We start from the raw sequence: 17,445 nt of genomic DNA on the forward strand, positions 1-17,445 counted from the left end.
CCGGAGAGGCGCCAGAGAGAAGCCAGTCTGCGCCAGTCCGCGTCCAGACGCTTCCCGCTGACCGGTGCCTAGTCTCGTTCACCATGGTAGGCCCTCCGCTGTCTTATGATGTAACATTGCTTCATGCCCTTTGTCCTTCTTTTAATCCGACATGTGCCCACACTTACCTTCCTCATCATACTGATTACGTCTGCAAACACTGCAACTGGCGCCCTTCCATCCCTTCTACTCGCCCATCACCACCCACTCAGGAATGGAAAATGTTCCTCTTGAATTGCAGGTCCGTCTGTAAACACCATACTGAGCTACACTCTTTGATTGAAGACCTTAATCCTCACGCACTTTTCCTAACGGAAATGTGGCTCCATATGGACAATGATCCAGCTATCGTCTGGGCCATCCCTCAAGGATTTACGCTAAAGAGACTAGATCGCCAGATTGGAAGAGGTGGAGGAGTGGCTATTGTCTATCGTGACAGTTACAAATGCCGAATTACTCCCACAACCGTGCCAACTTGCGAAAGTTTACACTTTTCGCTTGATTTCTCCCCCACCACTATCTTCTCTGGCATCCTAGCCTACCGTCCTCCTGGTGCTCTCAACAATTTTATTACTAATATTACGGATCTTGCTGCAGATATCGTGTTATCCTCACCCAACTTTACTTTGTTGGGAGATCTTAACTTGCATTTAGATGACCCCCACGATACTGCTGCCAATACCCTCTGTTCCAATCTTCACGCGCTGGATTTACACCAAAAGGGATTTCTTGCAACCCATAATAGAGGTCACTTGCTGGACCACATTTACAGCAATATTGGTGATCTCTTGGTCGAACCCCCTGTCCCATTACCCTGGACGGATCATTTTTTTATACCCTTCACTTGGCGCACCAATCTTTCTCCCTCCACTTGCGGCCTCGTTAAACGTCGAGGTAGGAAATGGTCCTCACTTCCCCTCCCCGCCTGGGAAGCCGCCCTGGTTAAATACATACCCGGGAAGGTGCTGAATCCCACTACAGCAGCCAACAATTTTGATGACTGGATCTCCTCCACACTCGACACGGTCCTCCCTGTACAGGCCAGCAACCTCACGAAAAGACCTAGAGCTGCCCCATGGTTTACTGCCACTCTCAAGACCATGAAATTAGCCTGTCGCAAATATGAAAGAGCTTGGAGACAGGACTACTCCAAGTCTAGGAAGGATGATTATAGAGCTGCCATCAGGCTCTATAAACAGGAGATAAAGACGGCACAGGCCTCCTTCTACGGCAGCAAAATTAATGCAGCCGCTAACGCCCCAAGGGAAATTTTTACAATTGTCAAGTCACTCATCTCACCCCCTGCGGAATGCCCCTCTGCTGATGGTGCACAAAACCGCTGCAATGAACTGGCTGATTTTTTCTCTGGAAAAATACAGACTATATACTCCTCTTTTGGGGATGTTAATGACTTGGAACCCCTTATTTCCCCCACCTCCGATATCCCTGTCCCGTGTAGGCTTGACACAATCCCACCCTTAGACATTCCGGCTCTAGATAGACTCATCCTCAAAGTCACTTCAGGCTCCCCTAACGATTCAGCACCCCCTCAGACCCTTATTAAGGCCATGGACATAATTCGCCCGGTCATATTGGACGTTCTCAACACTTCCATCTCCTCTAAATCCGTACCTCCCTCCTGGAAGTGCGCGATGGTGAGGGCCTTGTTGAAGAAGCCCAATCTCAACCAATCCAACTTGGCGAATTATCGTCCTATTTCCCTCCTCCCTTGGCTGAGTAAACTGCTTGAGAGGCACGTAAATAACACCCTGATGAACTATTTGGAGTCAAATAGCCTTCTACGTGCCTCTCAGACAGGATTTCGCCCCCTACATGGGACCGAAACCACCCTCCTAGCGGTAACAGAGGAAGCAAGAGCAGTGTTAGACCAGGGTGGCAAAGTTGCCATCATCTTATTAGACCTCAGCGCCGCGTTCGACACGGTCAATCATGTCACGCTATTACAACGACTGGCGGACATGGGCGTGTCGGGCCCGGCTCTGGACTGGCTGACATCCTTCCTGACTGACCGCTTCTTCCAGGTCTTTGAGGGCGAGGCAGTGTCGCCTAAACATCCTCTCAGGTGCGGGGTTCGTCAGGGCTCTTCCCTGAGCCCCACCCTGTTTAACACCTACATGGAACCCCTAGACAGCATTGTCCAACCCTTCGGTGTGCGTATTATCACCTACGCGGACGATACCCAACTGGTGGTCTCTTTAGACCACTCGGAGGTATCGTCCAACACCCTAGGCCCCTGTCTAGAGGCTGTTGCCAGATGGATGCAATCTTCCTGTTTAAAACTTAACGGGGAGAAGACATATGTCATCTTATTGGGTAACCCCTCCCCCTCTGTCTTTGCTTCCATCTGGCCACCATGTTTGGGCTCGCCCCCAGCTCCCAAGACCCAAATAAAAAGCCTGGGGATTTGGTTTGACACAGCCTTGAACTTCTCAGCCCAAGCCACAAAGACCGCAGCCACCTGTTTTGGATTGATGAGGATGCTGAGGAAGGTGCTCCCTCTGCTTCCATTTCAGGCAAGGAGGATCCTAGTCCAGGCTCTCATACTATCTCGCCTGGACTATTTAACGTCCTCTATATGGGAGCCCCCTCCTTTGCCATCCAGAAGCTCCAAGTCACCCAAAACAGTGCAGCCCGCCTGCTCTACAACCTCCCTCGCTGGCAGTCAGCAAGGAATGCCCTAAGGGAACTTCACTGGCTCCCCATAGCGGGCAGAGTACAATTCAAGGCTATGTGCACTCTTCACAAAGCCTTTCATCACCTTGGCCCTGCAATTTTACAGCCCTTTGTCACTCCTTATGTTCCGTCACGCCCCCTCCGATCCGGTACCCTCCAGCTGGCCTCCTCCACCAGAGTCAGGAAAGCCCGCTGGGGAGGCCGCTCCTTTTCACACACTGCGGCTAAATTCTGGAACACTCTTCCTTTAACCCTTAGAGGAACTACCAATCATCTTTCCTTCAGGAAAGCCCTGAAAACTCACCTGTTTGCTAAATCCTGCTGATCTACCCGAGCCCGCGCTAAATAAGTTTCCAGTCATAAGCGCTACGAGGCCTCCGGGTAGATAGCGCTATACAAGTGCAGTTTCAATTCAATTAAATTCAATTCAGGTCCACAGGAGCCACAGATCACTCCCCCTGCACTCAACAGGTTTTGTAGCAACATTGGCGGCCTTTCCCAGCACTCCCAGGGGCCATAAATGTCCAAGAGGCAACGGCTCTCAGACACAGGATCATCAGGGTACACCTGGGCCTACAAGCAGAGATAGAAGACAGGCATGGCCCTCAGCAGGAGACCCAGTGTGGCAGGTGCAAGCCACTCAAGGATATCACCCAGACAAACAAGGGGGCCCACAGGAGTAGAGTGGGTCAATGAATTTGGGGGTGCAGCAGGTGCCCACCTGCACTGTCCCCCACAGCAGAAGGTGTTTCAGGTGCTACAGAAAGCTGGATCGCATTGTTACACATGCTCACATAGGTACTGCAACAGCTTGGTAGATACTGTGGGGGAGCTCTGCTTGGTGCGTGTGTGTGTTGTAGGAGAGCTCCAAAAGATGCAAAAGGATAGGGAAGGGCTTAAGCGAACCCCCACATGCAGCCACTGACCGCACTGTCTTCAGTCCTCGCCTAGAGCACCGCTAGGCCCAAAAACAGGAAGTCCTCGCCATCAGCCACATGTCAGGTGCTTGCAAGGAAGGTGTAGTCCACATGAGGGAAAGCTCCTGTGGCACCCGGGGTAAGGGGTTCTACAACCCACTCTGTAATTACCGCTAATCTGACCACAGGCCCGCAAGAGGTGGCAAGGCAGCCCATTGGCCTCACCATTGCCGTCCCAGTGGCAGCGGGAAGCAGGCTTCAGGCAAAAAGAAAGAGCACAGTGGAGCTCCCAGCATAGGTGGCACCACACCCCTCATGGGTGCAGCGGAGACTCAGGGGTGAGTGCAGTGGTGAACAACCTTTACAACGTCGTCATTACAACGGCTTGCGCTGGATGGAGCTATACACTAAGGGATAGTATGATTTACTATTCCAGCACCTTCCCTACTGTTACATAGGCTGGAGTTGGAATAGTAAATCATACTATTCATAAGTCCAGCACCCTCCAGCGCAAGTCGTTGTAACGACGTGCATTGTAATAACTGTGATGTAACGTACCGTAGTCTAACAACAGCTTTGTAACATCACATATTCGAGTGCAACAGGTGGCAGGAGGGAGGAAGGCACTCTGCCATGATACCAGCCCTGGACTTCCCCAAGCCCATCCCCAGCGGGCCCACCAGACTGTGATGTGTGGGGGCTGGTTGGTGACTGCACTTTCTTCAGCAGTAAGAGCTACCACCACTGAGTTTACAATGGGCTCTTGGTGCCTCCTGGTGGCCCTGTGTGAGGTTCGCCCCATCAAAGGGCTAAACGCGGACCGGTAACTCAAATGGTAGACCTGCCACCCAGGGCTTATTAGGCCAAGATGGCATCGAGGGTCCATGCAGTCACAGAAATGGCAGCCACTGCAGCACTCTTCAAGTTCAGAGGACCACAAACACGTCCCAGCAATGGCCGATGTGATCAGTAATGACTCCAAGAGCGCAATCAGGGTGTTAAAGATGCTTAATGAGGGTTGAGGGCCCGAGGGCTGCAGGAGCTTCCACGTCCTACACTATTCCTTACTAGGCCACAGCCCCTGTTGTTTACTTTTAAGTGAAATACATAACCCTGTACGTCTATGTGACCTATACCAAAAAATTTAACTGAAAAGGTCAGAGTAGAAAACATACCTGGTTTAAGATTTCCTGCTCTGAGTTATTTCTTATAGGTTTTCAACAGAGTTCTGTGTGTGAGTAAAACTATGCATGTACTTGTTGATTTAGGTCAAGGCAGCAGGTAGTTCTTATTTGCAACACACATGCAGAGGGCCTCATTGCGGAGCTAAATTAACATATCAGCCTATGTCCATTCCATATTTCTGCAAGTGTTGGATTGGTAACCAACTTCTCAAAACCGCACAGCTCTAAATTAATGAAGCACCACCACATTTATTTTATTTTAATTTAATTTAATTTAAAACCAATTATCCAGCTCTCTCCTCCAACACATTTCAAGCCCTTTCTCAGATCCTTTGTTAGGGTATTACCGAAGTGGTAGTCAATTTGTCATTTGTTTTACTACCACTTCTGTAATACCCTAACATATCTTGTAGGCATCCTAGTTTCATTGATACAAACTGAAAAAGTTATTTTGACACAAAAGAATTATAATGTATTGAAACTGGACAGCCATATGTGCACATATTCTCCCACTGACTGAAGAAGAAAGTGCATAATTGTGATTTACTTATGATGACTTTAAAGCCTGGAACTGTTTTCACAGAATCAGAGGTAGACTGTGGCAGTAAATTTAAGATGTATATGATAATGTTTAAATGCAAAATACACTTGCAAATGTACGTTCACTAGAAAAGTATTCCTTATAAATGCTGCATAGGTATGTAAAATCTTTAGGTACAGTTCTTTGCTGAGCTATCTGCTTTACAAAAATTAGAGTCAAAATCCTCTGAAAAATATAATTAGTAACAGGGTACAGGAACACAGAAGACTCTGAGCAGAAACCTGGAATACAGAAAAAACAAGATTAGTATTAATATTTTCTATTGTAAATCAGACAGCTACATCCTACCAAAAATGCTGCATTTTGATTGGCCCCTAATCGGTCAATACCTCATTACAGTCTGCAAATCATTATGCCTTCTATCCATAACAGCAGCCTGTTAAGACCACAGAGCTCTATTACAAAAACATGATCTTCTATTTACCCAGAATGTACATACACTGGGAAACATGCTAGTGGAAAAAACAGCTTTAGAGCTTTCAGTCATTCTCCTATCAGAAAGCTGAATATATACATACAAATCCTTTTTATCTTTGGTGCCACAAGTTCCTGAAGTAAGCAATTGCCTGAAAAATATTTATTTCTCTGTGCTGGTATTAAAGTGTTGCGAGCCAATGCAAATTGTGGACAGTTTTCACTGTTTTTAAATGTTTGTCTAATTTATACCGTTAAATATTTTAAAATATAGTTTTAATAATTATCTTTGAATGTAGCAATTTCTAAGGTGCCCATAAATACACTGTGTATAGATAGTAATTATATATTTTTAAATAGGTTTTAACATTGCTTTATATATAAATCACAATAGCAATTATTTTACAGCCAGTGCACACTCATGCAGGGGGCTACAGATATACTAATGAGAGAAAGTACAGCAATATAAAAACAAATATTAAAAATTAAATGTTCAAACAAGCATCTTCTGAGAGTCTCACTATCAACTGGAGAACAAACCTATTGCTTTTAAATATGAGATCTGTCTAAAATAGATTCCTGTATTTCTGTACTTCTAAAAGAATCTACTCACAACCTTTTATGTCTCACATAACTGAAAAAAACATACTTCCCCTCATATTGTTTTACTCAACTGGTTTCTTATCTGCATTAACACCTCATTGCTAATTAGTTTCTGCCAGCTCCACAGGAAAATCTTCACATTCAACAGCCCCTATATCAACAAAATAGCATCCAGGAGTGCCTCACTTTTATCTTGAATACAGAATGGCAGCACTTTAGTTGAGTCCTGTAGTGAAGGGACAATGGACACTTGGGAATCGACTGACGGACTGATGTTGCTGTTGATGTTGTTTGAGTCATCTGTCTTTCAAAAAAATCAGCGCCATACTTGGTCTTTAGGTCAGAAGGGCAGCTACAATTGTGATGCAATCATGTAATCCCTAATGATTTGATCACAAATTACATCCTTTTAGCTCAATATCAATGAGCAATCAAACCCTCATGATACATAATACATCAAGGCAGGATTGTGGGAAGGTCGCAAAATCATAACAAAGGCGCCAGATTTTCCAGTAGAAACCCACTCACTTACTGGCGAGTGTTTTCGCCCTCAAATCAAGGGATATCACTTCAATACATTTAGTCACAGGCACAATGGCACTTCCACCTCTGTGTGACTTTAGAGAAACACATATGATGGGCAGGTCAAGGGGTATAATTACAACTGCTACATGAACAGTAGTTATTGTAAGCGTTTCTTAACTGTTTTGTTCTGAAATTATTAGCCTCTGGATGCTTTTTTGTTTGAAAGAAAAACCACGTTATTGTTTTATGAGACTTACCAAAATGTTACGAGTGTGTTAATAAATCATGCATACTTTCTCACAACGAAAGCAGTGCTTTTATTCATATATAATCACTGAGTAATTTCATCACTGATTTAGACTTTCAAAAAAGAGGAAGAAAGAACATCAGTACTCATCACTTAACAACTTGGGCCTCCCACCGGTAGCTCTGCCAATAAACTTTTGTATGATCAGTGTAACACAACAGCAACACCAATGTATCAGGTATTTCTTCCAGAAGTCTACATTGGGTCAGCACTTGTTTGTCCTTTCCCAGTACTGTCTCCTGTTCCGAGATTGAGGTCAAGGCTGTTTCCCATGCTCTCACAACAGACTTCCTTGTCTCTCTCCGAGTCTCTATGTGCAAGATAATGCGTTCACAATCTGCCCATTTTAGCACCTCTGGTTTCCACCTATTCAAACTATATCCTTCTTGTATTTTACAGCTCACTGCAATTTGAAATGTATCTAATACCAGAGCCAGATCAATGGATCCACTAATGGCCTTTTTCCATCAGTTAAACTCATACAGTCCGAGTATACAATTTCTTGAGTCCACCCCAATGGTCTTATCAATTGTTCTTTGTACAAACTGCGCGACTTCCTTCCAAACGGCAACGATCCTGGGGCAACTCCATACCATGTGATAATAATCTCCATCCAATTTTCCACATTTCAGCCATTTTATTTGAGCTCTCGGGAAGAATGTATTTGTTTTCTTAGGTGTAATGTAAACCCTGTGTATGTAGAATAAGTGTTTTGACACTCTTGGGGTGCTCATTATTATGCACCACTGGCCTACCTCACTAATAAGCTTGTTATTGTCAAGAGCCCCTCTGTTTCTAAGGCTGACCAGTGAACAGTTAAACTGCTCCACCACCTAAGTATTCCCGCCTTTTTCTTGCCATTGGTGGTACATATTATTTTTATAGCCTGTTCCTACTGGAGCACGACCAAGCCAGCTTTGCATATGGCTGGCCCAAAATGAGAAGGCATAGTGGGCAAAAGAACGATGAGTTGGAATACTTCCTCAAGCATGTGCCAGTGGTTAGACTTATTGCATACACCCTACACCTTTTGTGTGTTTACTGCATTGCAGTGCATGACAACTTTGTAAATCTGCCCCAAAGTCTCCTGCTTCTGCAGTTTTCAATTTGGCCACTAAACTACAACTGGGTTGGGGGGAGATCTAAATACAGCCGGTTTTAAGTGCTCCCAATGTTTCCAGTTCAGTATTCAAAATGGACTGTGTCATGCTAGATATGGAACAGCTAAAATAAAAATGTTAGAATCGAAGATCTCACCATTGTATTTTCTAAGCACTTGAAAAGCACACTCTCCAGCAAATGTATGAGTAGCTAAAAAGTTTAAACACTGAAAAACACCGATTTTTAGAAGTTGGGGAAATACTGCAAAACACCCACTGGAATTCACAAAAATCAAACACTGAAATAGAAAGACCTAGAATGAGCTTCTGGCTACACCCCTTTAATGAAAAAGAGCACTATGATTAAGAGAGGACAATGAGCAGTGCTAACATCTAACATCTGTTGTACAGGTTTTGGGGAACTTAAGAACAAATAGACACTGCTGAGTGTTCAGGACTCTGGGAAGCTGAAGTACATAGCACATAAGGTGAAATGCAAAGGGGAAAAATAATGGGAGAAAAGGAAGACTAATCCAAAGCCAGAGTGCAACTCAAATAGTTTTAATTGACCAGGGATATACCATAGAAAGAGATGATTATCCATGGCTGATGGTAAGAAAATGTATTGTAGTGTAGCATGTGTGTAGCACTGTGATAAGGTCTCATCCCGCTCCGATTAGAGTTGGATTCATATATTAAGATGTAAAAACCCAATAGGGCTTACATACAAGAAATGGGTAGCTCAACCACCACTGGCGACTTACAATCTTATGAAACATTGTTTAATGGGTTGCTGGAAGAAACCCAGGGCTGTATCAAACACCTTCTGTTATTAACAGATGCAAGAGCACTATAAAACCGGTAGTGCAAATTAACTTAGAGCAAAAAGTTATAGTAAGTATAATGAACAGATCAAAAACACACTTCTGTTCTGTATTAGGTTTGTGCTCAATTTGGTACAGTTATTTATGTAAAAAAAATAAGTGTAGTACCAACCGTAAGTCTTTGTCCATTTGAAGTGCCAGAGCTAGTGCCAGTCCCATTGTATGTCATCACTGGGCCTTTGACATTTACCCAGTAGGTTGCCTTGTTCTGCGCAATGGTGGCCCTAGAAACCAAACCAAAAAAACACATTTCACATGTATAACAAAAAACAGTGTTTGAGTGAAATCACTCTATGTGTATATGGCTTCTTTATTCACTTCGTTCTTGTTCTGAAATGTCAATAGAGTTGATCAATTCTAAACGTGACGTTATACACTGATTTGGTCTAATCCCCATTCCCTGATTTACTCCCAAATAAACTACACCTGGTCAAGTACAAAAGTGCTCTGAATAGGGAAATGCATTTTTTCTGGCTCTTCTGTAGCTTGTACAAATGTTCCAGATATTTGCATAGCACACTTCATTCCCATCTTTGGATTCTGAATATAAGGGCATTTGCCCATGCACAGTAGAATGGTGTTGAAACAAAGCAGTCTTATTACTGCTAAATCAAACTTTTACAAGGAGTACACCATGTTTTGATTAACACTACCTGATGACAGCTGTACTGTAAAACAAACCTACAAGACCATTAAAAACGCAATATTATTGAAAGTCACACATATATTGTGGTTGTGATCTCTCGGCACCCTGGCTGCACAGTACCGGTAGCTTATGACAATATGGCAATTCGAACAACCAAGTTTTAAGCTGCTTCTTAAACTGCACCAGGGTTGTGCAGGCTCGTATCTCATCTGGTAGTCTGTTCCAGTGGAAGGGGCACGATGAGTGAATGCACGCCCACCCATTTTGATTTTACTATTTTTACAGGGACAGAGCAATTTCCGATTGCTTGATCTAAGTTGGCGAACAGGAACATAAGGAATTAACTTCTTCCTTAAGTATGCCAGGCCAGTCCCCTGCAGTGCTTTAAACACTATCGTCAAGAGCTTAAACACTGCTCTCTTCCTAATGGGCACCCAGTGCAGCAGTTGCAGAAGAGGTAGTAATGGGGTGCAAACTGGTTTGTTGAGAGCCAGCTGTGCTGCTGTGTTTTGCACAACTTGTAGCCTAGATGCAAGATCCTCCCTAACTCCAACTAGTAGTAAATTGCCATAGTCTAGTCTCCTAACTAATAGTGCCCGTATTAAGGTCTTTCTGGCCTTCAGGGGGATCCAAAGAAAGATCTTCCTCAACATCCGCATTATTGCAAAGCATGTGCCCAAGACCAATTTCACATGATCCTCCTGAGATAGTTTATTATTGATCATGATTCCCAGGTTTATTGCCTTATTTTTTGGACTAGGTGCCTCACCAAGTTCCACAGGCCACCAATCCGCCGACCATAACTCTACAGCCTTCCCAAACAAGAGAATCAACGTCTTATTGGAGTTTAGGTGAATGAAATTCTTGCTCATGCATGTGGCTATTTTCAACATGCAGGACTTAAACTTTGCTCTGGTTGCCGAGGGATCCGTCTCGATGGGAATTATCACCTATGTGACGTCCGCATATGAGATCGTCTCAAAACCGCAAGATCTAATAATGGCAGCCAGCGGAACCACATAGATGTTGAACAAGGTAGGGATTAAAATGGATCCCTCGGGGACCCCCTTATCCAGTACAGTGGTCTGAGATACAAATGTGTCCAATTGGACACATTGTGTTCTGTTGTTCAAGAAGCTTTGTAGCCAGGCCCAAGCCATACCTCCGACACCAGTCTCTTGCAGCCTATCCAGCAGGATGCTGTGAGAGATGGTGTTGAAGGCTGCCGACAGGTCCAGGAGCACTAACATAGTAGGGATACCTCTATCCAATGACATCCTTAGAGTATCTGTGACTTCCGGCAAGGCAGCTTCAGTTCTATGTCCTGCTCGGAAGTCTGATTGAGAGGGATCCAATAAAGTATACTGCTCCAGATAACCCATTAGTTGTTGATTGATCAGTGTCTCCATGGCCTTAGAAAAGCATGCAAGGAGGGAGATTGGCCTACAGCTTTGCATGTCTGCTGGGTCTGCCAGCACTTTCTTCAGCAGAGGTTTTATGTGTTCCTTCTTCCATTTCTTAGGAAATGTGGCCTTGGCCAGAGAAATGTTACAAACCTCCGAGAGGGAGGAGGATAAGACTGGCTCTGGTTCTGACATGATAAACGGCACAGTCTGATTTCGTCCACGCAAGTACAGATTCCACTTGCTCTGTAGTAATACTTATAAAGGAGTTGAGCCTAGGTAGTGATGTATCCCTCCAGGGGGAGACCATCCCCTTCAACACCACTTCTACCGCCAGAGAGCTAGAAATGTTATCAATCTTCTCCTTAAAATAATTTGCTAAATCATCACAAAGCTTTTGCATAGGGGGAATAGAGGGACTGTTTACGATAGGCCTTATGAACTCTAGAGTATCTTGAAGAGCTCCTTATAGGAGTTTTTTGCCTCCCGTATTCGCGTGCCTAAATGATCTCTTCCTGCTGTATTACAGCTTTTTAAAAAGGCTTTATGTGACAGTTTATAAACCTACTTATCCTCTGGTCGTTCAGTTTTCCTCCATTTCCTCTCTCTACATCTTCACAGGACCTTTTCCTTTTAAAGGTAATCTGAGTACCAGGAACCTGAAACAGCCCTTTCCTAAATGCTCCCTGCTCTAATGGGAACAATGCTATTTAAGGTGTCACTAATAGAGGCCTCCCATCTGTGTAAGGCTTTGTCACTTACCTCCCCTTTCAAATGAGGCGGATCTAAATGCCCCACTAAACGTTGTAGGAGTGACTTTCCTCCAAGCTCTACGAAGATCATCTCTACGTTGGAGCTGGCTTCCTATTTCTGGCCTGCTAAAGGAGAATTTAAATGGCAGGTGATCAGTCCAAGTTAGTGTCAACGGAGGTTCTACTAATAAACTTATATTCGAGAAAATGGTGTCCAGGGTATGTCCTGCGACATATGTAGGTTCATGAATTCTTGAAGAGAGACCTAGTGACTCCATGGCAGCCAGTAAGCCAGCCGAGTCTGTATTGGAAGAGTCATTTAAGTGATGGTTAAAATCTCCAACCAGAAAAAAATAGTTGGATTGCAGGATGTACGGGGCAAGAGTCTCCAATAATGAAGTCCAAACAATTGTTTGCTTTCTCCCGGGGGATGATATACTACTGCCCCCATCCACCTAGCTCCCTTCAAAGACTCCAACCGAAACACCATTAGTTCCATACCGGCAGTCGACACTGTGTCCACTGGTTTAATGCAATGTGGAGCGCGTAGGGCTATGGCCGCCCCCACCCCTTTTGCTCACCCTGTCTAGTCTTGTGACTGTATACTCCTCAGGAAAAGCTGAATCAGGAGAGGAAATGTACCAAAGGAGGAAACTTGGGTTGATTGGATGTCTCTGTGTGACAAGGACACCACTTTTCCACTCCATGACTTTGCTTTTGCTTATCAGTGCATTCTGTGAGCTTTAGTCTTGGTTTGTTTTGATTGAGCCAATTGGATCGCACACAAGAAAAGTCCAGGAATATTTATTTCAAGTTTTTCCCTATAACTCAAATAGTCTTGTGGCAGGTCAGGTATGAGCAGCTTATTCAGTCCTGTTTTCTTCTTTGCTTACATTTTAAATGTGAAAATAAAAACTCCAACTGTTGCATTGCAGTAAAAGAAAACAGACTGGCTGATTCACACATGGTATTCAACACATTAGTGGCTACTCGTTTTCTAAGTGTGCAAATACTTAAACGTAACATGACATCATATTTCTGTGCACGGTTAAAGCAATAATTAAATATTCAACAATGGATATTAATAGAGCAATTAGCACATTACATCAAAGTAAATTATTATGCAGTACATTTTTTAAATTACTCAAATATTGTAAAAATATTTCCCTGTCTCAGCCCCTAATGAAAAATAATTCATCAATGAATTGGAACCATATCACAGCATGAGAATAAATCACCAACATTGATGGGACACTGGCCAGTCCATAATGACTGATTTTTGTTGGTCAAGCCTAGAAACATTTTAGCTGTTTGACAGAGCTCATTTGATGAACAAAAGAAAGTGCAAAGAGAGAGTAGGTGGGTCAGTCCACTTTTTTCACTGGTTGCTTTGGCTTATCCTCCTACTCCCTTTGCTTGATGAAGTGTCATTCTTATTTTGGATTATCCTCAGGAGTATTTTCTGTTTACTGTAGTGGTGGCTCATAATTATATTAATGTACCTAAAGAGCACTTCCATTGCAACGCATGAACGTTTATGCCAACTCCTACCTCTACCACCACACTCCTATTCATATGCCTACTCTCACCCCAATGCAGATCTCTACTTCTGCTTCCACTCCTCCCTTATCCCTGCTCCTACTTCTACCAATATTGTTATTTATGACTCTCTCAGTCAGACTCTTAGTCCTACTTCTCTTACTTCAATGCATACTCCTTATTAGTATTCATACTCCTTATTACTCCTTCTACTTATTACTGCTACACTTGCTTCTTCTTATTCCAAATTTAACTCTTCATCCCAACTCAAAATTCTACTTACATTTACACTTGCTCATACCTTTCCTTCTGTTACTTCTATTTAAACCTACTTTTTCTCCTCTAATCTACCCAATCGTCCTAATAGTTGCACTTACTTTTATACCTTGTTACTAAACTTTACCCAACTCTTCTTCTTTTACATCCCTTTATGTCTTGTATATTTCTACATACTATTTTTGCTTGGCATAAAGAGGTAGAGTTTAATGTTATATATATTTACATGTGTGTATATATATTAAGTATATAAATACCAAATCAACTAATTTCATTACAATATGTAAAAAATATTCTACTAATATTCTAATATTTTATATGGAAACTATCCATAACATTTTAATGTTTATACATAAGTATCAATCCCTGAGCCCCAATAACCCCTTACTACCATTATGCACTACCCAAGTCTGTTCCTTAAAAGCACCCTGTTACCCCTATACACTACCCATCCCTGCGCCCTAAAAACCTCTGAAATATCCTTCCTACCTTATGCACTATCCACCCATGGGGTCTAAAAACTCCTTAGTACCCTTTTGTGCTACCCATCCCGGAACCCAAAAATTCCTTTCTCCCCACATGCAATACCTATCAGTGAGCCCTAAAAGCTCCCTACTACAACTATGCACTCCCGATCCAGAGCCCTGAAAACTCCTTGCTACCCCTATGTGCCATCATTCCAGAGCCGCCCTTAAAACTCCTTACTATCGATATGAACTACCCATCCCTAAGCCCTAAAAGTTGCTTACTACCCATATGTTCCACCCCTCCCTGAGCCTTGAAAAATTCCTTACTGCAAAAACCGAAGGTTACAGGGACGATATAGTTATGCTTAGATTGTACATGCACAAAACCATAGAAATCTGGCAGTTATGGTTACCTCAGCTAACTATATTGTAAGCCCCTGTAATGCACTGCTTATGACATCACATAATACATCACTCATGACATGGTCAGTGACATCACTCATGACATCACTGATGACATCTCAAATTATATTACTGATTACATCATCAAGCGAGTGTATGTGTCTTTAAGAGTTTATGCCTGTTAAACCTTTATACAAACCTACTAAAAAAGGTAAATTCGTATACTAGGTGCACTACTACAGAGTAATACTACTTCTAAAGCTGAGTGACTGTAAGTATCCTTGTGTGTTTGGGTGTGTGAGTGGCTGTATGGGTGTATATGTGGTTGTGTGAGTACCTGTGTGGGTGAGTAAGATGCTACATGAGTGGATGTGTTGGTGAGTGAGTGGGTGGGTGTGTCTGTGACTGTATGGCTGAGTGAGTGGTGGGGTGAGTGGCTCTATGGGTGGGTAAGTGGGTGTGTAGTGACTTTATATGTGAGTGAGTGGGTGTCTGGATGGCTTTATGAGTGACTGGGTGTGTAGGTGACTGAATGGGGGAGTGAATGGCTGTTTGAGTTGGTGTTTGGTTAAGTGAGTTGATGTGTGAGTGGCTGTATTTAAGAGTAAGTGTCTGTGTGGATGGCTGTATGACTGAGTGAGAAGATCTGTGAGTGCTTGTATGTATGTGTGAATCAGTATGCAAGTGGTTGTTTGCAAAGTGTGAGTACATGAGTCCTTATATGGGTGAGTGACTGGGTGGGTAAGTGACTGTCAGTAAATAAGTGGGTGTGTGAGTATATGTATGGGTGAGTGTATGGCTATGTGACTGACTGTTCGGGTGAGTGAATGGTTGTATGAATGGCTGTATGGGTGAGTGAATGGCTGTGTGAGTGGCTTTACAAGTGATTGAATGAATGTGTGAGTGGCTCTATGTAGGAGTGAATGGGTGTATGAGTACTGGTATGGGTAGGTGAATGGCTATGTAAGTGGTTGTGTGGGTGGGCATATGAAAGGTTATATGGGGTATGAGTGAGTGTGTGAGTGGTTCTGTGGATGATGTTATCACTGATGTAACTTGAGAGGTCATGAGTGATGTCATCACATCAGTGATGACATGAATGATGTAACTGACCATGTCATGAGTGATATATGTGCGGTCATAAGTAGTGCATTAGTAGGGGCGTAAGTTATAGTTATCGCAGGTAACTATACCTACTGATTTTCTATGGTTTTGTACGAGTGAAATCTAAGGCTAATTATAACATCCCTGTAACCTTTGTTTTTTTCTGTGAATTTCTAAGGTTTTTTTAAAATTATATTTCCGAACTAGAACTTCCCTGTAACCTTTGGTTTTTTAAGTGAATTTCTAAGGTTTTTCAAAGAACAAAAAACCTTTATTAGAGGCAAGAAGTATTGACCACAGCATGGTGCCTACATCCCTGAGCGGGCCAGCATTGTTCTTCAAAGCATTATAGACGGGGAAGGAATACACAGCAAGCTGCCTACAACCACTTTGAGCTGCCTACAACCACTTGTTGAGAGGCATCTGCAGGTCGCCCAACGGGATGCGAATGTGATGGGTGTGGTGGAGGCAAGGTGCGTTTCCTGAAGAATAGAGCAGTGGATATTGTGGTGATCTAGATAAGAAAGGACATGTCTACGCTTGCGGGGTTTACCCAGGCCACGCACATCCCATGTCAGGAAATTATATTTGGGGGGGCTAGGTCGGGTCTCCATAGCAGTTGTGCATATTGATAATGGAGGAAAGTGGATGCCGTCTAGAATGTTTAGTCAGCCAAGGCATACATGTGCTAATCAGTGCGATAAAAAGTGGTATGAAACATTCCCCATTCCCCCCCACCACATCAGCAGCCCAACGCTGCTGTGACATACCACCCCGTCCTCAAAGTCCAAATGAAACACCCAACAGGGGTGAGTGGGATTAACCATTTTAAATCAAGTCAGTTTAGAGTTCACCTGAGTGGGTAGGTGAGAGAGTGCAGCCATTAACCCCTTGCTTCAGCAAAGGTGCTCGGGGGTATGAGTCGTATTCTTCACCAGTCCAAAGCGATTGTAGCAGCGGGCAGCAGAATATGTGTTGCAGTTTGCTGCGGGGTGTACGAGCCTCCAGTTAGTATGAAGAAAACAAGGGGGGCCCCCCATCATGGAGTTTGCCACATGGAGATGGATATGGGACCCATGGAGCAGGGTACAGTTGTCATTCCACGTCCGATGTGTTGCCATCGTTGTGGGGTCAGCTGGAAGGGGAGGAATGGTCCATCACCACTCTAAGTAGAGTTTTTAGGAAGTCATATACATGTTGAGGGTTTGTAAAGAAGTGCTGTTTCCCTTGGTAAGTGATCTTGAGGCGCGCAGGGAACAGCATGGCGTATTCAATGTTCATTTGTTGGCGTTTTTTCTTCACTGGGAGGAATTTTCTGCGCCCCTCCTGAACAGCCATTGTGAAGTCCAGGTATAGTGAGACTTCTGTTCCATCAAAGAGTACCTTTTTGTGTTCCCTGGCGAGTTGGAGGGCAGTGTCTCAATCCTGATAGTTAAGTATTCCTGCAATAATAAGGCGAGGAGGGGCGCCAGGCACTGGGAGGGAGGTCAGTGAGCAATGTACTCTCTCTATGATTAACACTGAGGAGAACGCCTCTCTGCCAAAGGCGGCTATGAGCATACGCTTTACATAGTCCTCCATTTTGCCA

At 43.7% G+C, this 17,445-nt stretch overlaps 1 protein-coding gene across 1 annotated transcript in view; it reads right to left on the bottom strand.

The window, feature by feature from the left end:
• Nucleotides 1–5,095: 5,095 nt before the first annotated feature.
• LOC147747648 (putative defense protein Hdd11-like) overlaps nucleotides 5,096–17,445 on the bottom strand; it is a 133,641-nt gene continuing 121,291 nt past the window's right edge. The window contains exons 5-6 of the mRNA XM_086936343.1: nucleotides 9,381–9,492; nucleotides 5,096–5,656 (exon numbers count right to left, since the gene is read on the bottom strand). Coding sequence (XP_086792469.1) covers nucleotides 5,591–5,656; nucleotides 9,381–9,492 — 178 coding nt within the window. The 3' untranslated portion in view covers nucleotides 5,096–5,590. The remainder of the gene's footprint in view (nucleotides 5,657–9,380; nucleotides 9,493–17,445) is intronic.

This window comes from Lissotriton vulgaris, chromosome 1_1, assembly GCF_964263255.1.
Source record: "Lissotriton vulgaris chromosome 1_1, aLisVul1.2, whole genome shotgun sequence".
NCBI lineage: Eukaryota > Metazoa > Chordata > Amphibia > Caudata > Salamandridae > Lissotriton > Lissotriton vulgaris.